Raw genomic sequence first — 23,503 nt, 5'->3', positions numbered from 1 at the left:
TCCCAACAGGCCTGGTGCAGGTTTAATCTCTTAACCTCACAAAAAGGTATTCCAGATTGCGATGGCCGGTAATAACTTCAAATGGATGATTGGCTCCCTCCAGCCAATGCCTCCACTTCTCTTGTGCAAGCTTGATGGCGAAAAGTTCCAGATTACCTATATCATAGTTCCGCTCTGCCGGGGACAACTTTTTGGAAAAGGCGGCACATGGATGAAGTCTGGGAGGGTTTCCCTGCCGCTGGGAAAGTACCGATCCGGCATCAGTGGAGGAGGCTTCGACTTCAACGATGAAAGGGAGATTTGGATTAGGATGGATTAGAACTGGTGCGGACTGGAAGGCTTCTTTGAGGTGATCAAAGGCTTCGATGTCTTCAAAGGTCAATGACAGAGATTTAGGTCGATCCTATAAGAATGAGGTTAGCGGCGCACTAATAAAACTGTAATTATTGATGAACCTTCGATAGAAATTGGCAAATCCAAGGAATCACTGGAGATCCTTTACAGAAGTGGGTAGTGGCCAGTTACGAATGGTTTCCACCTTCCTCTGGTCCGTCTTTACTCCATGTTGTTTAATTATGTAGCCAAGAAAGTGTACCTTGGGGGTGTGAACTTGCACTTTTCAAACTTCAAGTATAGATGGTGTTTTCTCAGCTTTTCCAGGACAAGGGGGATGTGACGTTGATGTTCTGAGAGAGAAGTGAAGTAAAGAAAATGTCGTCTATATAAACTATCACAAACATGTTGAGGTATTCCCAAAAGACTTAATTCATGTACCCCTGGAAGACGGGCGGTTAGTTGGAGAGTCCAAAGGGCATGACCCGGTGTTCATAATGACCCAAGGTTTTACAAACACAGTCTTCCACTTGTCACCTCGATGAATGCGGATCAAGTTGTAGGCACTGCACAGGTCAAGCTTTGAGAAGATACAAGCCCCAACGCAACTGTTCCAGAGCGACCAGGAACAGAGAAAGGGGGTAACTAAACTTCACAGTTTGGGAGTTAAGGTGTCTATAATCGATGCATGGCCTCAACCCTCCGTCCTTCTTGGCCACGAAGAAGAAGCTGGAAGCAGCAGGGGAAGTAAAAGGTCGAATTAACTGTTGCTGAAGGGCCTCCTCCACATACTCCTCCATGGCCTTCTGTTTCAGGATGGACAGGGGGTAAACACAACCCTTAGGTAGGGTGGCTCCAGGTAGCAGGTCGATGGCGCAGTCTCATGGCCGGTGTGGTGGTAGTTATGTAGCCAACTGTTTGCTAAACACATCCTGGAATGCCTTCTATTCAACAAATATTTGGTAGTGGTAGTGGATCCAATGGGGAGTTTTGGAAAATGAAGGACAGAGAGATAGAGACTTCTGAATGGGAAGTAAACAGGACTGGAAACAGCTAATAACAACTAATAACCTCACCGGTTCGCCAGTTGATGGTTGGTTGATTTTGAGCCATCCAAGGGTGTCCCAGGATGAGGTCTGCAGTGGATTCCTCCAGCACCATGAATGAGACGTCCTCAACGTGCAAAAATCCAATACGGAGGGTTAATGTGGGGGTGAAGTAGCGAATTCGACCCCAGCAGTTTTAACTGGATGGTTTGAACTCTGATGTATTGGTGGTAACTTTGTTTGTGGGTATTTAATATTTGTAGAAGTTGCGTGGAGATGAAGTTCCCAGCTGATACGGTGTCGATGAGGGCTTTCGCTGAAATACAAACACGGGAGGTATATAGATGCACTGTAGTACGATTTAAAAATTCTACATGAGAGAGAATCTGAACAGAACTTCCGGCATGAAGGTTGAATTGAGCAATCTGCGATAATATGTTTGTCACCCCCACAGTACAAGCAGAGTTTCAGTCGAATACGACGATGACGTTCTGAGGAGGATATGTGAGTAGAATCAACTTGCATAGGTTCAGGTGCTAGAGGAACCATAGAGGTGGTCGATGGCGGAGGAAGAGCAGCGGTGGTGACATCATCACAGGCGGATAGACGTTGAGAGACACAAATGGTTTTCTGGATGAGGTTTTCAAGACCCATGGTGTCATCATAGACTACTATGAGTTGACAGACATTAGGGTTGAGACCATGACGAAAGGCTGTGATCAGGGAGGTCTTATTCCAGCCACTAGATGCTGCCAGAGTACGGAAGTGTAGTGCATAGTTACTCACAGAGAGTTTCCTTGACGTAGATTGAAGAGTTGGTTGTGAATGGAGAGATCTGCTACAGTTTGGCCGAAGACTTCCTTGAAGTGCTGAATGAAACTAGACAGAGATTTTAATACCGGGGAATCCGAGTTCCTGCAGGGGCATGGGCCTAGCAGTGGCAGCTGACAAAGCCACAGGATTTTGCAGAAGTAGTAGTTGGCAAGCAGAGTGAAGGATTTCTTCGGTCATGGTGGGTGGATTTATCTGTGATGAGGGTAAGAATAAGTGGTGAACCACCTGTACTGTGAATGGACCTCAAGCCAGACTTTGCCCAGGCTCAGTGGGGGTTTGCATTTCTTTGGTCTGATCATCTGTTACGCTGGAGACAGGGAGCAGACTGAAGGTAGGTTTAACAACTTATTAGTTGAAACACTGAAGCAGGTGGATATCAGGTGAGTATATTGTTATAGAGTTTCTGGTTAACACTTAGCTGGACGAATAACAGAGAGTAATCATGCTGATGACGGTTGAAGGGTTCTTGGACGGAGGTGGTAGATGATATGGGAATTCAGACGGCAAGCAGCGGATCTCAGCAGGTAAGTAGAAGGTGAGTAGTACCGGTGAGTCTGTGTGTCCATTACTGACGAGACCAGACGATGAGTGAATGGGAGTGTGAGGTTTTTAAAGGGGCATGGTGATGAGGCACAAGTGACGAAGATTAATACTCAGGGGAGAGTGAACGAGTGGGAGGAGTGAATGATGATGTGGATGGTGATGGGATCCTGACAGCTGTGGGTGGAATAATATTAACATGGCATTTGCAGTGCAGGTTAGGGTAGAATGGCACATGCGGACTTTGGGTATAAAAGCCAAGACTGTGTTGACTTTCTGATTCTGTACATGGCAGCTGCTTTTTTAAATGGTCCTGTCCTTGTTTGTGTTAATGATCTGTCTGGAAACAGATAAGGTTTCTAATAACAGCACAATATGCGAGTGTGGGTTGGGTCCTGGTCTTTATTTTCAAATAGTTAAAGTAGTGCTGCTTACGTATAAAAGTTCAGGTGTATTGTTATTTACTTCAAGTTACGTTACATCAAATATTAGCTGTGCACAGCTTGCTCCATGGTTGCTGTGGTCACTTAAGCTCCTCCCCTCCATTGAGACTTTTATACTGAAATGCCTTCCGTTTATATTGAAATGCCTTTTGTTTATACTAAAAACAACTTCCTTTTAAACTGAAAGTTTATATATATGTGCGAGTGTTTAATGGGTGTTTATGCAAGGAGAGAGTTAATATGTATGTGCAAGTGTTTAATATGTGTATGTGTGCTTCAAGTTTATATATATATGTTTGAGTGTTTAATAGGTGTTTATGCATGGACAGAGTTTATATGTATGTATGCAAGTGTTTAAATGTGTATGCGTGCTTCAAATTTATATGTATATGCAAGTGTTTATATGTGTATGTGTGCAGTTTACATGTATATGCATGTATATGCAAGTTATTCACAAATGTATATGTATGCATTACTAACTTGTTAGATGTATTGTTATAAATTTCCCAGTAGTATACCAACATATTTTTATAGGTATTTTCTTAAACATCCAATAGTATACATGTATATGCGAGTGTTTATAAGTATTTGTGTATGCATGCTTTTATATATGTATTCATAAGTGAAGTATGATTTACTAGCCGCATGGCCCGTCATAGTGGCAGATAATATACTGTAAGTTGTGCATAAAAAGTATATACTGAGTAAATAAGCTAAACTTACCTTTACAGGCAATAGCAACAATAAGCCTGCTGCTAAATGGCACCCTGTCGCTTCAAAGGGACTGGATGAACATGGATATTTGTGAAGGTTATGGTAAGTTATCTGGTTTATACTTAATATCTAAATAGTCTAAATATAAACATACAAACAAAAAACAACAAAAAAATGAACTGTGATACGTGATGATTTACTATCTAACTGTATAGTAAGTTATACATAAAACCTTTATCTACAGTACTACGCAAAAGTCAGACCATGGGTGGAGTAGTTGCACAGGGGGCTGTGATGGACCCCGTGATGAATGAGCCCTTTCATCTTTGCACAAGCCAGCGACCCTTAAAAAATAATTGGGATAACTGATGAAATGTCAAACTATGCTTCTTGTACAATATAGAGTAGTTCTTTATCTGTTTTAAGTTTATAGCAGTCTCTTAGATGATAAAACATGTTGAGGAGAGACATTTACAACATTGATGAACATTTCATAGTTCATAAAAAGGTGCTTTGACCTTTAGCCTAGTAATAAAAGATTAAATAAAAGGTGTTGCCTGTCGTATTATCTACTTTTAGTAGCTCAGTTAGAACACACATACACACCAGCTCTCCGGGTATCAACATGTGGTTTTTATTTATCTCTCCCAACTATGCCCCCTAGTGCCCCAACAGTACAGGAAGTTCACAGTGCATTAAACATTATGCAGTTTCACCACATAGATTATTCCACATCTCCCTTTTTAACAAAGAAGAAAACAATCATTGCATTGACATCTTACTGTTAGCAACATATACTCGGGGTACGATTCAACAATGAATTGAAAACAGTATCTTGTACATATATATAACATTTCCTGCAAACAAAATATTTCAGGTTACCAACACTGTAAACACATGTAACACATAAATCTACAGTTATCTTTGTAGTAAATGTAACCATTCTGAAAAACTGTGAACACTGTATAAAACTCTATAAACCCAGAATAACTATAAATTTAGCCTTTTAGGTTTTATGACTGGCCTCCCAGATCTGGTTTTCATTACTGATCCTTTTGAACAAACAGGAGATGTGTTAGGTGTAAGCGCTGTTTGTGGCACAGCATTGTTCTCAGTCACCTGTGAATCAATCAGGGTGTCACAATCACCCTTCTTTACATCCATAGGAATGAGGAGATGACGGTTTCTACGAATTGTTGCATGGGGAACATCCACTTGGTAAGACCGTGGTGTATGATGTTTTTCCACCACAGTTCCAGACACCTTTTGGTCTGTGACCCACACCTGCTCACCTGGCGAGAGGTTGCTTAGATCATGTACACGATGGCGTTTATTGAAATGTCTCATGTCTGTACATCTTTTTTCTCTCTCTCTACCACTAATAGTGACACTATCAGGCGTCTCAGGGTCCAGCAACTTTGGAAGGATTGGCACTGTAGTGCGAAGACGGCGTCCCATGAGCATCTGAGCTGGGCTGTACCCATTCTGAAGAGGAGTTGATCTGTATGACAACAATGCAAGATAAGGATCTTGTGCTTTTTTAAGGAGGTTCTTTACCGTCTGTACAGCACGCTCCGCCTCTCCATTGCTGCGCGGATGCTTTGGACTGCTGGTGACGTGTTTGAATCCATAGCTTGTTGCAAAATCAGAAAAGGTACTGGATGAGAACTGTGGACCATTATCGCTAATTAAGGTTTCTGGGATGCCGTGGCGTGCGAAGATAGATTTCAGGTGTGTGGTGATGTCTGCAGAGCTGGTAAGTGAAAGATTTGCCACCTCAACATACCGTGAATAATAGTCCACAACTAAAAGATATGTTTTCCCTTTCAGGACAAACAGATCCGTTCCTAACTTTTGCCAGGGCCTCTCAGGTAGGTTTGTTGGAATCAATGGCTCGGTATGGTTGATGCGCTCTTTGATACAAGCATGACATTTCAGAACTAGCTCATTTAATTGCTGACTCAGTCCTGGCCACCACACACTTTGACGCGCACGTTCCCTGCATTTAGCTACACCTTGGTGCCCTTCATGCAACCTAGCGAGGACATCGTTTCTCATTACAGAAGGAATAACAAGTCTGGTACCTTTCAAAAGAAGGCCGTCGTGTACTGACAGGTAAGCTCGTTCAGACCAATAGAGTTTTTCAGGTCCTGTACACCGACTACTCTCAGGCCACCCATCTTGACACATTCTCATAACATTTGAGCACACGCTGTCGGTTTTAAGGTGTTCTCTTAGGTTGTCTAGGAATGACTGACTGGCGGGTAAGTGTTCTACGATGTTGTCCACGTAGATGTTTGTGCTTTCCATAAGCTCCTCATTAGTGTTGTCTTTGCTAGCAGGCAGCGGAGCGCGTGACAACACATCTGCAGTCCAGAGGCTCTTTCCTGGAACATGAGAGATTTTGTATGAGTAACGCATCAGTCTCATGCGAAAACGTTGGATACGGGGAGGTAAAATGTCCAGTTCTTGGGCCCCTAAGAGACTCAACAGGGGTTTATGATCTGTTTCCATCTCAAAATATTGTCCAATCAAAAAGTCACGAAATCTCTCACATGCCCAGGTCAGCCCCAGGGCTTCTTTTTCTACCTGTGCATATCTTTGCTCAACAGGAGTAAGGGACCGTGATGCATAGGCGACGGGTCTCCAATCATTGTTTTCCTGTTGCAGCAGGACAGCACCCAATCCGTACGATGATGCGTCCGCGGAAACTTTGATTGGCTTGTTTGCATCATACAAGGCCAGCACTGGTGTAGATGTCAAGTTTTCTTTTAGCTCTCTGAAAGCTGTGGCCTGAGCTTCCCCCCAGACCCAACAGTTTCTTTTCGACAGGAGATCCCTGAGAGGTTTGTCTTTTTCCGCTAGGTGTGGGATGAATTTTCCCAGCTGATTTACCATACCTAAGAAACTCCTTAGCTCGGTGACAGTAGTTGGCTCTGGCATTTCTTGGACCGCTGCTGTCTTAGCTGGGTCGGGCTGTACCCCAAAGTCCGAAATAATGTGTCCGAGAAACTTGACTTTCTTTTGTGACAGGGAACATTTGTCTACATTGAGGGTAATACCAGCCTGTTCCATCTTCTGAAGCACAGCATGAAGGCGCGTGTCGTGCTCTTCCTGAGAGCGCCCCCACACTAGTATGTCATCCATATGGCAGACCACCCCATCTAGGCCCTCAGTGACTTCGGTAACCATGCGATTTTGGAAGTGTTCCGGCGCTGATGCGATACCGAAGGGTAGACGGTTGAAGAAGTACCGTCCAAACGGGGTGATGAAGGTCGTTAGCTTAGCCGACTCTTCAGCTAGAGGGATTTGCCAAAACCCCATATTAGCATCAAGCTTGCTAAAAAGTCTAGCTCCTGCCAGTAGTCCGAGGGTCTGTTCCACGGATGGTAGAATGAATTTTTCCCTTTGCACTGATTCATTGAGCTTTGTTAAATCAACACAGATTCTCGGGTCTCCAGACTTTTTCGGCACAACAACAATGCCTGCACACCACTGTGTGGGTTCTTCCACCCTACTTATAACCCCCATCTTCTCCATGCGTTGCAGTTCATTTTTAACTTTCGGCATGAGCGGTAGAGGAATGCGTCGTGGTGTTTTAAGGGAGAATGGTACTGCTCCCGGGCTCAGTTTAATGGTGTATGGCCGCTGTAACATGCCAAGGCCACTGCACAGTTTTGGATAATTATTGTGCAGCGTATCCATACTTAGGCCATCAACACGCGTAACAAGACCCAGCTTGGTTATAGCTGGCCTTCCTAGTAGTGGCGAGTGTAAGCTCTTAACAACATACACTTCCTCTAATGTATGCTTTTCACCTTTCTGAAGGCGTATGTTGGATACCCCAACGACGCTGAGAGGTGCACATCCAGGTCCCAGCAGAGGTTTTGTCACTTTCAGAAGAGCTGGTTTCTTGCCATCTTTAAATATTCTGTGAAAAATATGGTCAGGCATAACAGTGACATCGGCACCTGTGTCAATTTTGAACTGTATTTCACAGTCTTTAATTATTATATCCACTAGCCAGGGATCCCCCTCAGCCATCACAGTGCCTAAAAATATGTCATCGTCTTTCTCTTGAATCTCATTTACCTTTCTGGATGAAGCACACACTTTTTGATAATGCCCCTTTTTCCCACAGGCGTGACAAAACACTGAATTTGCAGGGCAGTGTGTTTTTGGATGAGATGGGCTTTTCCCACACTTGTGACATCTTGACTGAGACTGTTTATATTTCTCATTTGCGCCGTGGTAACTCTTTACTTTCTGCCTGCTTTGAAATGTCTTGTTTTTGTTTATGACTCTATCTACAGAGCCCGATGCTTTGCTAGTAACACATTCACCACGCAGGTTACTTTGCTGCTGCTTCACAGCTTCGCTCTGTCTTGCCATATCAATCGCTTTTTCCAGCGTTAGATCCTTATCTAACTGCATCCGTTCAGACAGACGTATATCATTTAAACCAACGACTAACCTGTCTCTGATGAGCTCGTCGTGTAATGGCCCATATTTGCAGTGCTCAGCCAAAGAGTAAAGTGCAGTCACGAAAGTGTCAACAGGTTCATTTTCACCCTGTTTCCGCATGTTAAAACGTGCTCTTTCGTAGATCACATTTTTCTTGACGACGAAAAACGCGTGAAAACCCTCCTTCACAGCGTCGTAACTCTGCATGTTTTCGGCCGTCAAGTTAAGCCCTTTTAAGATGTCGTCCGCTTCATCGCCCATGCAGTACATTAGTGTGTTTATCTGGTTGTCTTGCGAAGAAGTGTGAAGATTACTGGCCTGACGGAAACGTTCGAATCGTCGAATCCATCTTTCCCATTCCTGGGGTTTGGAGAAGTTAAATGGCTCCGGTGGCTGGATGCTAAACGTAGCACACGGGCCCGGCGCGGGCGGCTCTCTGCCCCCGGCAGCTGCATCACCTGGAGCGCGTCGTTCTCTTGCCGCTTGATCCATGCTTGCGACCTGACGACACTAATAAACTTCACCTGCCCGAAGCAAACTTCTTCCGCAAACTACCTAGAAGATCCCACTTCTGACACCATGTCGTATTATCTACTTTTAGTAGCTCAGTTAGAACACACATACACACCAGCTCTCCGGGTATCAACATGTGGTTTTTATTTATCTCTCCCAACTATGCCCCCTAGTGCCCCAACAGTACAGGAAGTTCACAGTGCATTAAACATTATGCAGTTTCACCACATAGATTATTCCACATTGCCAAATGTCTGACTGGTACTATTAATTAAAATGCACAAGGAATAGCCTACATACAGTATAACAAGTCTTTTTTTATTAGGTCCTGATAAACCAGTGAGAAGTAATCCAGAGGAACTGCCAAAGAAGTTGACTAAATAGAGATTGTTTTTCAAATGTGATTACAATGTAATTGTGGAGACAGTGCCGGCAATGTAAGGCAGACTTGTCCATTTGTACCCTCTACCTGTAAATTGTGACGCTCGAGACTCTTAAAAGAGCCATCCACTGGAGGGCAGTATGCACTTTGGCTTGAAACAGTATGTGCTTGTAATCATGAATGACCATTTTATGCTTAATATTGAATTTATTAAATATCTTTTACTAAATTATGACAGGTAATATTTAAAAAAAGTTCTAGTCTTAAAGACTAAGTCCTAAAGACAAGCATAGTAATTGTGTCTATGGCTTTAATTTCACTGCAAATGGACCTTTGTAAATACTCCCTAGAGGTTGTTTGTGGAGTGCCTTCCTGCAATTTTTCATGCTAAATATTGACATGATGATTCAAAATAAATAAGAGTGTAAAATGATACCCACTATATATTTTTGGAGATGTCTATGCATTTATTTTTATTCTTTGTTTAATAAACTTCAAATGTTTCAGCATTGATGTGATTTATTTATGAGAGTGATGCGCTGTCATGATGCATTTCTTTTTATTATTTATTTAATCCAGAATATGAGCATGAACTCAACATGCAGCATATAACTGAAAACAGAGTTCACAAAAGGACGTAAAAATGGTTTTGAATATCAAAACTTAGTGCAAACGAGACATGATTTTCATGCACACACCTTTTTTTATCTTACTTTGTAAACATTAAACATTAGGCTGCCAGTTCCAGCAAAATACTCATAGTTAACACTAAACAGTTTTGAATCGTCCAACTACAGTTGATTTTGTGTTGTGTATACGCTCATGACGTTTTAAGCCCTTTTGAAAATCCTCTTGGCATCAACACCTTCATAGTTATATGTCTGTGGAAGAATAAAACAATTTGGCATCAGTAGATCTAATATTGTTTTCCTTGTACTCTTTTGCACTCTGTGCTAGTATAGCTAGTATGTTAACATAATGTTTATACAGTAGGTAGCAAGATTTTACCTGTACAAGTTCATCACCAATAATCTTCCTGGTTGTTGTTAGCACATTTCCGTTGTCTTTGCGAGTAAAGGTTCCCTTCAGCATGTCACCATCTATGACCCAGGATCCCTTAGATCAAAATGTCAGAGATCAAGTTCATTTTGAATTAAGCAGCAGTAATGAGAGCAAACACTAGTTGGTCAGTTAGTGACTGTTTGCTTAGGAGGTTTGTGTAGTGTTTGCTTATGGTGGGACAAGAGGGTGTTGTAAGTTACAACAAGTGTGAACTTTCAATGGCTCCCTCCAATATGAATAGTACAATTATAGATTTCACTAAAAATACCAAAATATCCTTATTATTTATGGATGCAAAGATTATGTATGATGTACAATAAATAAACTTTTAATTTCTCAGTTTAGACAAGTTTAGACAAAACAAAATAGATTACAATATAGTGGTAATGTTATTCTCATGCATAACTACAAATGTTCTCGATATTCTCTCTGTGAGAAGAGAATAAAAATGCCTGATTTTTTATCAAATATGCTTACAGTGAGCTCAGTGCCATCTGCCAGAGAATATTCAAAGGGGACGCCAAGGGTGAAGTCTATTTCCACTGTGCGAAAAGTGCTAACTTCCTTCACATGGAACTTATCACCGGTTTGCTCCAGGGTGATCTTCAGGTTGTCATGAGCAGCCAGTTTCCTCTTTACCATGTTAATGCCTGTTGACACATGCACACCTTATAAAAATGTCTTTCTCTTGTATGGTTATATTTGTCATATATAAAAACTGACCACTATACATTACATTAAACAGTATTACAGTATATACCTGCGTACAAGCAAAAATCATGCACAACTGCAGGTATCTGCTGAATTTGACTTTGCTCTATTTGATAATATTTAAATTATTATTCTCCCGAATGGCTCTTACCCATCTGTTCCATAAACTTCTCATAGTTCTCACTGCGGTCCACTTTCCAGGTACCGTTGTAGGCCATGATGATGTATTTGCTGTGATCCTGAAGATGGTCCAACTTTACCCCTCGCCAGCCTTTTTATACAGACAAAAGACGTTCTTATCTGATGTTATCTATACGCTGATGTGGCCGAGTAAAGCTCACAGAGTATAAATCTCACCCTCCCTCCAGGCTATCCATCACACCTCCCAGCATGCATCGCTGTTTCAGTTATTCTGAAACGAGTAGAGGCTTCAAGTCATTCCAGTGGAACAAGCACTCGCTTGTGTTGGGTTGTCAAATATATTTACGTCACTGGTGGCTCTGTTGTTTCGCACACAAAGTCCTGCTTTTGTTAGAACTGTTTGCTGTTTAACTGTGCAGGGTGTGCCTATATGAAATGGTTTATGTGGAAAGGACTGCTGTGACACTATAAACAAAGTAAATATTTAATTAGTGATTTAGAAATATAAGAGATATATATATATAATTTAATCTTTTAAATGTTGTATACATACTGTAAGTTTTAGAAAACTCTTCTGATTGATTACAGTTGAATTACTTTGCAAATCTGCTTTAAATTCTGTCTCAGATATTACTAATGATCAAGCGCTGTGAGAACAGCTGGGATATGCTGTGTAGTACTGAAAAAGTGCCCTTGATAAGTCCTGTCAAAGGTCAAATGCAATGCATTGAAGAAGCTCTATTTTTAAGCACTGGAGGCACTGGTAGAAGGGATATCAATGTCTGTGTATCATGACTTCATTTGTAGCCTTGAATCTAAAATATTGATAATCTCTGATAATGGTGCATTTCATCATAGCCTCAACCTTAATCTCTTAACGGCTCAATAAAATAAGACCTTTGATCAAAGATAAGAAAAAAATCAAAGAAGTGAAAATCGTTTTATTGTATGTTAAATGGTTTATAAATGCACTTTCACATGATGATTTAACAAATTATAATGTTGACCAACAGAGGCCTTAAGTGAACATCTTATTGATTCGTAGTAGAGAAACAATTTAACAGAATCTGTTAGCATGATTTATTGTTGACAAAGTCAATGATGTTTATGTAATTAACATTGTAAACTGGTGACATGATTTGTACTTGACTTGAAACTTGATTTACTGGCATACATTGCACTGAAGCACCTGCAGTTGTAGGTTTGTATGCAATGTATTTGTCACACCTGACAATAGTTTCCCAGACATCCCTTGAACAAAATGTTAATTAATGTTAGTCTTTAAATCCAGTTATGTTTACAGGCTTAGGTAAAGGTGGGGTTTAGTGGTTGGATTAGGACATACAGGTGCATCTTGAAAAAAGTCCAAGATGCACCTGAATGTTTGAAAAAGATCATTTACTTCATTAATTCAAGTACTTTAGGTCTTTTTTTCTTTTAATTGTGATGATTTTGGCTCACATTTAACAAAAACCGACCAAACAAATATCAACAAATAAGAATATTTTATAAGACCAATAAAAAGTAATCTCCACATTTCGGCGTGGCATGGAGGCGATGTGGTACTGCTGAGTTACTATGGAAGCCCAGGTTTCTATCAGTGGCCTTTAGCTCATTTGAATTTTTTGGTATTGTTTCTCATTTCCCTCTTGATAATACCCCATAGATTCTCTATGGGGTTCAGGTTTGGTGAGTTTGCTGGCCAGTCAAGCACACCAAAACTATGGTCATTAAACCAACTTTTGGTGTTTTTGGTAGTGTGGGTAGGTGACAATCCTGCTGGAAAATGAAATCAGCATCTATAAAAAGCTGGTTAGCAGAAGGTAGCAAGTGCTCAAATTTTCTTGGTAAATGGGTACAGTGACTTTCAGTTTCAAAAAACACCATGGACCAATACCAGCAGATGACATTGCACCCCAAATCATCACAGACTGTGGAAACTTAAGACTGGACTTCAAGCAACTTGGCCTATGAGCTTCTCAGCCCTTCCTCGAGACTCTAGGACATTGGTTTCCAAATGAAATACAAAACTTGCTCTCATCTGAAAAGAGGACTTTGGACTACTGGGCAGCAGTCCAGTTCTTTTTCTCCTTAGCCCTAAGACGCCTCTGACAACTGTTGCCAAATTCCTTGACACGTGTGGTTCCTCGAAGTTCCTCGTGAAGTTCACCCAAATTCTTGAATCAATTTTGATTGACAAGCCTCTCAAGGCTGCAGTTCTCTCAGTTGGTTGTGCATCTTTTTCTTCCACACTTTTTTCCTACTCAACATTTTGTTAACATACTTGGATACAGCACTCTGCTTTTTTTTGGCAATGAATGTTTGTGGCTGATTTTACTTGTGAAGGGGGTCAATAAATGTCTTCTGGACAACTGTCAGATCAGCAGTCTTCCCCATGATTGTTTAACCTAGTGAATCAAACCGAGGAGGCTTAGGAAACCTAGATGAAGGTGTTTAGCTGATTGTCCTGTTAACATATTCTAATTTGTTGAATTAGTGAATTGGTGGGTTTTTGTTAAATGTGAGCCAATATCATCACAATTAAAAAAAAGAAGTACTTCAGTCTGTGTGCATTGAATTTATTTATTACACGAGTTCCACAATTTCAGCTGAATTACTGAAATAAATGGAACTTTTCCACAATATTCTAATTTATAGAGATGGACCTGTATATCACTAGCCTGATATTAAAACAATGGACGTCTCTGAGATGTCCTCATTAATGTAGAGAACAAACGTGTGTATTGTGAGTCTGTGTACAGTAGACACTAAATGCTTGCAGGGCATTGCGACAAATTTATTGTTCTTATTGTAATTAATGAAGATACCAGCATGTATGTAAATAACTGCTGACCTTAGTTAACATTTTCTAGTAAATGGGTAGGACAGTGAGGGGATTGTGCCAGCATGTCCAGAAGGTAATGTTTAACTACACAAAAGACACAAGTAAATGATAATTTGTCAGATGATTGTTGAAAGTCTAATTGAAAACAGTGATGTCATAATGTTTCACGTTAGGCTTAGCTTGGTGTGTGAAACTTTGTTGTTCAGAATGATTTATTGGAGCCACAAGAAAATGTAAGAATTAGCAAACTGAACCATGACTGTTTTAGTTTAGATGTAACTGTAACTTTATCTAGATAGACTAATGAGAAGAGCTCTGTAGAGAATACAATAGTTTAAAATACTAATAAAAAATAGCAGCAAGACAACATTATTGAGCAGGTACAATGCTTATTTTCAGTACAACAAAACACAGCACAATTTTCTTGGGGTGTAAATAAAACCTTAATGTTATCGGCAGAGTTCCTATAAATAGATTTCTCTGAAATTCAATGAATACTCCCAGACCAATTAATTACAGCCACTTTTTAAAAATCAAATACTCACTTATTTAGAAACATTTAGAATATATTGACTCAATTGCTTATAGTAATATAGAATAACATTATTGTAAGAATATACACGTGTGTGTACTGTTAAATAAAATAACTTGCTATGTACAAGTATGACAAATTCTCTAGTTTTTACACTCTAAGAGTGTACACTCTGAAAAAAAAATGGTGCTAAATAGCACTAAAAGCTCGTAATCATATCATAAATCAACCATTTTTAGTGCTATACAGCACCTATAAAGCAACTATCAAAAACCATACAGGGGTGATATAGCAACACTATAGCACCAGATATGGTTCTACAGTAGGGTTCAAAAGGTTTCTACACAGGTGCTACACAGGTACTACATAAGTGCCATACTTAAAATTGTTCCCCTATGATTACGAGCCAATGAACCACTTTTAGTGCTATTTGTTTTTAGAGTGTAAGTATAACTGCAATGCATTTTTATGTATAGCTTACACATTTTCCTTAGAAACATAAAAAATAAGGTTGGAAAATTGTACAGTCTAAAATTGTAGGGTTATTTTTTAATCCAGACGTTGGGTTAAATTAAAATTAACCCAGAAAATTATTAGGTCAAAATTTGACCCAACAATGGGTTAAAACAACCCAGCATAGGTTAAATTACAACCAATGGGCTCGTCTCTTTTTGACCCAACGTTGGGTTGAAAATAACCCAACATTTTCAGAGTGTAGATGGTCTTGTGAATTCAATAATACTTCAACTTTAAAGTCGCCATGAAATTTAAAAGAAAAACTGTAATTTGTTTTGGAATATTGTGGTATTTTCACAAATTATTTATCTGTGACCATTATTTTTTAAAAATTCATATGCCCTATAATCTTTAATCAAAAACTCAAATCTCCTCCCCTCCTCAAAACAATCTCTCTCTTTACTTCAGGTCATATGATATGACAGGTGGACAGTGGAAAAGGCGGAAAAGATTGCAGGAATTAGCAATTAACAACACGACCCAACTACAAACGATCCAATCAGTTCTCGATGGACTGCCTTATTTGATTTCAGAAGCAGCTTCACTCAGATATACGTCACCATGGGGAAAATAAGACAATGGTCACTTCTGTTTCATGGCGACTTTAAAAAGCTTGAATAAATGCATAACAATATTATAATACACAGTATAATACAGTAACAAAGTGTGTTGTGTCTCTACTGAATGTCAGAATTATGTGCACAGTAAAACTGTATCCTTGAAAAGTGGTGGTGCTCATAATATTAAATATAATTAAAATGAAAATGACTTTTTCCCTCAGTGACACAATAATAAAATGTTTCCTGAATTTGCCAGTGACCTGAATAATGTCAAATGCTCTATGTTCTGTCTTAATTCAATAGTTGGTAATAGTTTGTAGTTTCAAAATAGATCTAATGGATGGACATTTCTATACCTCAATGTAAAATGCATACAGTCTGTATTACTTTTCCTTTGTTTCATTATCTGTGAATTAGATATAATTGGCACTTCAACTGCAGGGGTCACTGAAGAACATTCTTAACTGTGTCTTTTCATTTGACCCCTTGGTTGGAAATAATAAAATGATCTTAAATAAAAAACATATTCACAGATTTTAGAATCAACATATGAATCTGCGAAATGAATGTAAATGGCACTGTTGTGGCACCACTTTAAGACTCTTCAAGTCTTACGTGAAAGAAACCACACTTTCATTGGCTCTTTCTTTCCCTTCATGGTCACAGGTCCTCTGTACTCCAAATGAAACTGAGTATCTGCATTTTCCACTGACTGCAAACACCTGTGACATAAACAACAGAATAACAACATTCAATTTATATATATTTTTTAAATGAATAATAAATGAATAATAACTGTAAAATTAACTGTTCATAATCTTATACTGAAATAACCATTTGATAACCTCGCTTCGATAACAGTAACAAAATAGTAATTCTATATTGCATATTTCATAAGCAAAAATACATATAATGCATTTTAAGGTTACGTTATTCAGATTTAACTGACTCTCTTACCTGTATGTGTACTCCGACACATTTATCTTTCCTTTCTCTCCTGTGGTCTCTGTACGACTTGTGAGGTTGACCGTATTTCCAAATAAGCAGTAGCGGGGCATTCTTTGACCTATAACCCCTGTGACCACCTCTCCTGTATGGATTCCAATGGTGATCTGCTTAAAAAATGGCATACATAATTTAAACAAAATGACACATACATTATAGACAATTGTCATAGTTACAGTTGCTGCTCCTTCCACCAACCACATGAGGGCACCGTTGCCAGAGTTCCGACATTCAGGTACTCTATCACCTGTTGCTTACAGTACTTGCTGTCTGTAATCTCTTCTAAATTTAAATCAGGGGATTATATTGGCTTAATTGTGATGAACTAAACACAGAATATTTCAGTATGGAGAGAAAAGAAACATGACTTTCCATTCTCTTTCTCACAGGAAGTGCACTTTATTAACTATATATACGGTAATGTCCAGAATCCCACTCCCAGTCGGACAGACCTGGGGCCACCCCCAATTCTACCCTTGTGTCAAGCACCTCTTAAAGTGTCCATGCACACCATGTTGGTTTTGCAGGCATTCTTATGGATGAAAGTGGGGGATTTACCCCAAAGCAAGATAAATAGGTAGATACCAAATCTAAAGGCTAATTGTCCCTTTGTTAGCATCATTCTGAACGGGCTCCGTTTTTGATTTCCATGTCCTGATAAAGTGACATATGGTCTGGTTGGCAACTATAGCTGTTCTGGAGGCCTCCTGGCCTCTTCAGTTGCACAGTTATACTGTTGTCAACAGGTTTTAAAGTGCCCGTATGATAGATTTTTTTTAATTATCTTTAATCCAGTGTGTAATGTAGGTGTTAAGTGAATGTAAACAGTCTGCAAAGTTGTAAAGCTGAAAGTGCACAGTAAATAAAGTTATTGTCTCCCCAAAAAAAAGAGTCGTCTGAGCTTAAATGATTCGTTCAAAGTTCAAATCCCGTTTCCGTAAAGTTTCTACGTCACGACTTGCAATGCCCACCTATGCTCTACTACGTAGTCTACAAAAAAAACATGAACTGTGTGGGTAACATCATGTCGAGAAGACGCTGTGCTCATGAATTCGGTTAATTCTGTAAAGAATCAGCAGTTAAAATTCCTCTTTGGTAGAATACCATGAAAGATGAGTCAGTGCCTAGTTTATTTGGTCAGATTGTTCCTTTTGAACCACAACCTGTAAGTATGATTAATAATCACAGCTTAATGTAGTTTTGTATGTTGTGTTGTTAGGGTGGCCATTCGTGCCAGTTCCGCCGGACACGTCCCGAACATGTTTTCGGGTGGTTCTCCGGAAGTCCAGTTGGTCGACTGCATACGTCATCAAGGTTAAATATTTCGGGTTCAATTTCAGAAAAGCAACCGTTACATTTCAAGGTAAGAATGAAATTACAATGATTGTATGTCTTAAAAGAAAAATCTTAATTTTCTAATGTATTTTAACTGAAATGTGACAACATCGATGACGTATTCAGTCGAGCAACACAACTTCCAGAGAACGCACCTAAAAACATTTTCGGGACGTGTCCGGCGGAACTGGCAAGAATGGCCACCCTATGTGTTGTGTACACTCAAGCTAACCGGCTAACTCAGCCTCAAGATGAGCGGAAAAACTTAAAAGTTTTGATAATCTGCTTTCGGACAGCTGCTGTCTACAAATGTTTTAATATAGAATGTCCAGCATTCTTATTACTTGGAGTCTTGATAAAGGATGGAGCAATATGTCGTATTACAAACTGCAATGCTTTATCAGTACTCTGTGTCCGTTCGGCTAACACATATAAGATTATTGTTTGGGTGTTTAGTAGCAATTTGTGGGCCCGGTTAGTCAATGCAAGCGTAGAACAGCTTTTTCTTTTTAAAGCTTTATTTATAGAACAGAGTGGAGCAGTATCATTATTATAATAGTATGCACCATACACTGTAGTCCCTGCTCACTAAACACAGAGTAACGTGCAACTGTGACCAATCAGAGCAGAGTTGCGTCACACAAAGGAGGGGTTTGGCAAGATGAATCTTCATGCGACTTTTTTGAGAATCATTGGGAAATAAGGTAAAATTAAATACATGTAAACCTGTTGTTGGGGACTCCCAAAAGCAAATATAAACATTTTAAATAGCATAATAAGTGCACTTTAAGAGACTAAGAAGTCAGCAGCATTTTGGCAGTTCATACACACATCCTTCAGTCAATAGGCCTGTGGCTACCTCCAGCCAGTCCCAGGGAAGTACAAAAGGCCAGTGTAGCCTTCTGTGCCCCACCTTGCAGAGAGTGGGAATTACAGCATCACACTTAATTCCAACTGCTTGCCATGATAGATCTGAAGAATGTACTTTCCATATCAAAATGTTGCTTGAACAAAGGAAATTACACATGTTTGCTTTTTGGGGCAACGCATAACAGTATCAGGTTCTTCCTTTTGGCCTTGCCTTGTTACCCTGCTCCCTCAGAATGTGCAGGGATGCATAGCTCTGGTTCCCTTGTCTTTTTGGGGGTCATGTAAAATACAAATCTGATTCAGGCATGTATATATCTTATATGTGGCCAGGCAACCCTTGCCCATATTTGCAGTATCAGGCTAGATCACGGCATACCAGTCAACCAGACAATTTCAGAAGCTGCTTGGTCTCATGGGAGCAGCCGCTGTTAGATTACCTTTGGATCTTCTCCAAATGAGACCATTTCATGGTGACTCAGGGGTTTTATCCTCTGTGCAACCTTCTGCGAATCTTAAGTGCTATCCCCAGATGTCTTTGAACCCTTTGTACCCTCTGTGGAGGCAACTCTGGTTTCTTACCATGGGACCCACGCTTGGGGAAACTGCTGTTGCAAGAGAATAATGGCAGTAAAGACTCTCTTACAGGCTCTTGGTGAAGGCAGTTTACATTTCAGATGTCAAGACAGGGGTTGAAAGGCTCTCTCAAAAGTCATTCTAGAAGTTTTTGTCTAGCTGACAATCAATTGTTTGTCAAAGCTTAAATCAATGTTTCACATCTCTGTTATATCGTTTCTAGGTTATGTTATCAGTAACTTCAGCCTTGTGGCCACTCTACTTTTTTACTTTGTCTGGCCCCTAACAGCTACCTAGGTTTTTCAGAAGCTTGTCACTTTGTCATGGAGGTGGAAGCATCTGACTATGCCAGAGTGGTTTTTTATTTGTGCCATGGCTTTCCTTCTAAACTAGCTCTTTGTGCTCTCATCTCTAAAAAACTTTCTCCTGCCAAGCACAAATATGATTTGGGGAACTGTTGGTAGTGGTGGTAGTGCTATACTGTGAATCTAATCAAAGAGAATAATCAAACCTAGTTGCATTCTCCTGCTCATGTACAATGTGTCAATGTACAGAGGGCAGCATCTTTGTTCCACATCCCTTATATCAATATTAATAGGTCATCCAGAGGGCACACTTTCACTCAAGTCTGGATAATCAGGAAGAGAATCAGACTATTGCTTGGAAGAAACACGTTTTGGTGGCCTTGTGAAGGGCTACATCAAAGTTCAAGACGAAAGCATCCAACCAACTACCAGTGCCTTGCCCCCTGTGGTAGATATTGATTTTCTACTCACTGACCCCCCTCTGTCTTAAGGCAGCAACACAGTGCTCGTAGTTACCTGCCATTTCTCCAAGCTACCTTTAGCCATGGACACAGCCAAAATGCCCTTCCACCAAGTTCCAGTTTTACTGCCTACCTAAAGACACAGGTAAGGAAATCCTTCTTTGAACTATATAATATCTATGTTAGCATCATGTTTGGTTACTATCCACAGGCTAACAAACAGGTAGAGCACCTCAGCTAAGAGATTGAAAGGTTTCTACTGTCAGAACCAAACAGACTAGTGTCATTACATACCTTGGGCAAAGTATGCACAGAATTCTTTGAAGAAACCATTCACTGGTATGACCCCTTATGCTGCCCTAATCTTTGCTGAAATGCTGGGCAAGGCTGACCAATGACCGAATTATTTTCCTCCACCTGCCTTCTGTATAAATCTACTGGAGTCTTGACAAAGGGGTCCACAAAGTTCTGTTTGGTCGAGTGGGAAAACTACAGCCCAGAGGAGTGGTCCAAAGTGGCTGACAAAAACATCTTAGGCCCAGTCCTTACCCATACTGCCTAGCAGGAAAACCTATGTCACAGCCCTCTTGAGGTTTTTTCCTTTAGTCCCTGATGCTTTAGTGCTTCTTGTTGGTGTGCCCCTTTAATTCTAATGTGCTTGATGAAGTGCTTATTCTGTTCACGTAAACAGTAAAAACCTTCTTAACTGGAAACTTTAATGGTAGCGTAGGGGGGTGGACACTCACATTTTCCCTCCTGTATAGCACGCAGCTGGGGGGAGGGAAGTCATCTGCTGTTGTTTTTTTCTTTCTTTGGGTGACAACTGAGATTTTGGGTATGCATTTTTTGTAACATCCTTTCGATGTAATGTTGTATTTGCTAATTTGCTTATTACTATTTGCTACTTATTACTTTGATTATTAAGGTTTTCTCTAATTAATGATGAAAAGGTCGAATTAAAATGCCAAAGTTTGGTTTGTGACTCTGGAAAATGGTAAATTCTTATTGTATTATCTCATGATTATTTTCTTATTTAAAAGGGAAAAGACCTTTAAATAGGAAACAGAAATCATCGAATGCACAGAATATTGACATTGAGTGCCAAAGCAGAATAGCATTAAATGTTCAAGTCAATGTGGGTTTATTTTTAAGCACTAAAAGAAATTATGATCCATCTCCCTTTGCCAGACTGTTTATGTGTGAGTCTCACTTTCTTTGTCTAAATGTGCCCATGCCATCTGCCTAATACAGCAGATTCTCTCATGTAGCGTTCAAGAGGCATATCTTTAACAGTCACACTTATAATAACAAACTTGTGTCGTGAGGTTAAACAAAAGCTCCTGTTGAGACTCTTCTTTACAGCAGACTTGTCTAACGTGTTTCTGAAGCTATTTGTAATACACCAGTAAAACACATACCCAGAGAAAAGTTATAAAACATGACGTCTTATCTGTCAGGTACTAAAATGGTGAACATTGTGAACATCATTCTTCTCAAATGCTGTATAAACCTTTAAAAATTATGTTTCTCTAACAAGTACCCAGACAAGGTCACATATTCAGACTAATCTGAGTTACCTGAATTTAATTTCTTGCAAACAGAATGTAAATGTAGCTGTTGTACAAAAGCAATATAACTCAGTCATGCTGTTTTGCTAATATTTAGATACAACAACACCCTTTCATATGTGACACTGCTTAAATAGCCTACATTACATATAGTTGAAGTGGTAGTAAAGTCACTGTTAGAGATAAGATATTGATATTATATGATACCTCTAGCTGGGGTAGATAATATGTTCTACAGTGACAAGACAAGAAAAGAAAGTGAAATGCACAAAAAAACTTTTAACTAGGTCTCACAAAACAAGTGTTGATATACACAACCATAATAAATATATGAAGTGTTTGGTTCCAAAACATGATAACTACCATTTAAAAAAAAAAATTATTAGTAAAAATTGTATCAGGTCAATACTAAAAAGTTAATTCTTAATTTTAAGCAAAATCCAATATACGCCGTGTTATTCTGTAAACTTGTCTCCCATTTTTCCCAACACGCGATAAACACCACTCCTCATACTCTGCGTAAATCCGCTCAACAAATTACAGCGCATCATTTTACGCACTGTACACAACAATGGTGGCGCGTTGAATACACACAGAATCCTAGTTTTCCTCATCTACTTTTTATTTTGTAATCAACAAACAAACAAAAACAAAATAGTCATTTTGCTGGCATTGATAAACCTGTGGTGGTTTTCTGTGACGGGGAAGAAACGTAAGCCATTAAAATGTAATAATTTACACGAGAGTCACTCTGACAAAGAAAAAGTGCCGGCTGTTGCTTGTTCTCCCAACAGCATCAAGCTTCTGTCATGCTAACACATTGACCCAAGTAGATCTTATGAAAAACGTTCCATTATTTTACTCAAAGTCAACGAAAATCGAGCAGGACCAAAACATTTTACAGCTGAACGCTGTCAAAAACGTTCAGCGACGACATCCCAAGTATAACAGCATCAATGACAGTGTTATTAATATGACAAAGTAAGTGTTTTGATTAATGACCTTAATGTTTTTTATCAGTGTATACCACTAGTCAAATAAATGAATATAACATGGCAAAGATGAATGCACATTTATACATTGATTCAATAGATATATAGCATTTTGAAAAAAAAATCACTTGCCATGGATTTATTGCATTTTGTGGAATAAATAATCAGTTTTATAATAAATCTTTGAATATCAAATGATGGAATTGAATTTTGTATGTTTTTATAACCTAAAGATGCTATGTGAAAGTTTCTAACAGAAAATAGTGGTTTTCATCTTGTCAATTTCTTGGTATAGAAAACAAGTGTTTATCGAAATTAGTCAAAATGGATTTAGTGCTTTTTGGACCCAACTCTTCATTTATCATAGGTGTGATTGGCGAAGGACAAAAAAGCAGGAAAATATACGGCACACCTACCATGATGTGGCTACATACATATGCACGCATACACGCACATACACATATAGATAAAATGAAATACAGTTGAAATATAATTTGGCCTCGAAATTGATCGATCTGAATGGCGAATCGTCAATCTGCGTGGGCAAGTGCCACCCTGACCATTATATAGCCTTGCCACTGCATCAGACTGAACAAAATCATTTTGTGCATTTAAAGGTAAATATATCAATGTGGTGCATTTTGAGAGTAAAAATAAGTGACTACATCTATGAGGATTTTTATGTTCTTGTAAACAAATTTGTGCCCTTTTAGTAAAATCTTTGGTTGCATATTGTAATAATAATAGGGCACACAAAC

General features: G+C 39.4%; 3 protein-coding genes across 8 annotated transcripts in view; 1 reads left to right on the top strand and 2 right to left on the bottom strand.

The window, feature by feature from the left end:
• Window positions 1-9,740, top strand: part of usp53b (ubiquitin specific peptidase 53b) — a 64,653-nt gene extending 54,913 nt beyond the window's left edge. For 2 of the 4 annotated variants that reach the window (XM_065254796.2, XM_065254795.2), the window contains exons 17-18: window positions 3,928-4,012; window positions 9,213-9,740. In XM_065254796.2, coding sequence (XP_065110868.1) covers window positions 3,928-4,004 — 77 coding nt within the window. In that variant the 3' untranslated portion in view covers window positions 4,005-4,012; window positions 9,213-9,740. Of the gene's footprint in view, window positions 1-3,927; window positions 4,013-4,154; window positions 4,463-9,212 lie in introns of those variants that run through there. The other 2 variants (XM_065254798.2, XM_065254797.2) reach the window with 2 other exon arrangements.
• A 71-nt stretch (window positions 9,741-9,811) lies between these two features.
• fabp2 (fatty acid binding protein 2, intestinal) lies at window positions 9,812-11,432 on the bottom strand. The gene is made up of 4 exons (XM_065254799.1): window positions 11,194-11,432; window positions 10,809-10,981; window positions 10,278-10,385; window positions 9,812-10,150 (listed from the first exon to the last, which is right to left on the bottom strand). Exons 1-4 carry the CDS (start codon window positions 11,258-11,260, stop codon window positions 10,100-10,102), a joined length of 399 nt encoding a protein of 132 aa, XP_065110871.1. The 5' UTR covers window positions 11,261-11,432; the 3' UTR covers window positions 9,812-10,099.
• Window positions 11,433-12,109: 677 nt separating this feature from the next.
• The window catches only part of gucy1b1 (guanylate cyclase 1 soluble subunit beta 1), a 44,243-nt gene continuing 32,849 nt past the window's right edge, over window positions 12,110-23,503 (bottom strand). For 2 of the 3 annotated variants that reach the window (XM_073814416.1, XM_073814417.1), the window contains 2 exons: window positions 16,594-16,751; window positions 12,110-16,358 (listed from right to left, as the gene is read on the bottom strand). In XM_073814416.1, the coding sequence (XP_073670517.1) occupies window positions 16,241-16,358; window positions 16,594-16,751 (276 nt within the window). In that variant the 3' untranslated portion in view covers window positions 12,110-16,240. The remainder of the gene's footprint in view (window positions 16,359-16,593; window positions 16,752-23,503) is intronic. The other variant, XM_065254793.1, reaches the window with a different exon arrangement.

Source organism: Paramisgurnus dabryanus, chromosome 4 (assembly GCF_030506205.2).
Source record: "Paramisgurnus dabryanus chromosome 4, PD_genome_1.1, whole genome shotgun sequence".
In the NCBI taxonomy this organism is placed as follows: domain Eukaryota; kingdom Metazoa; phylum Chordata; class Actinopteri; order Cypriniformes; family Cobitidae; genus Paramisgurnus; species Paramisgurnus dabryanus.
The sequence above is the reverse complement of the archived record's forward strand: the minus strand, read 5'-3'. Positions and strand labels throughout refer to the sequence as shown.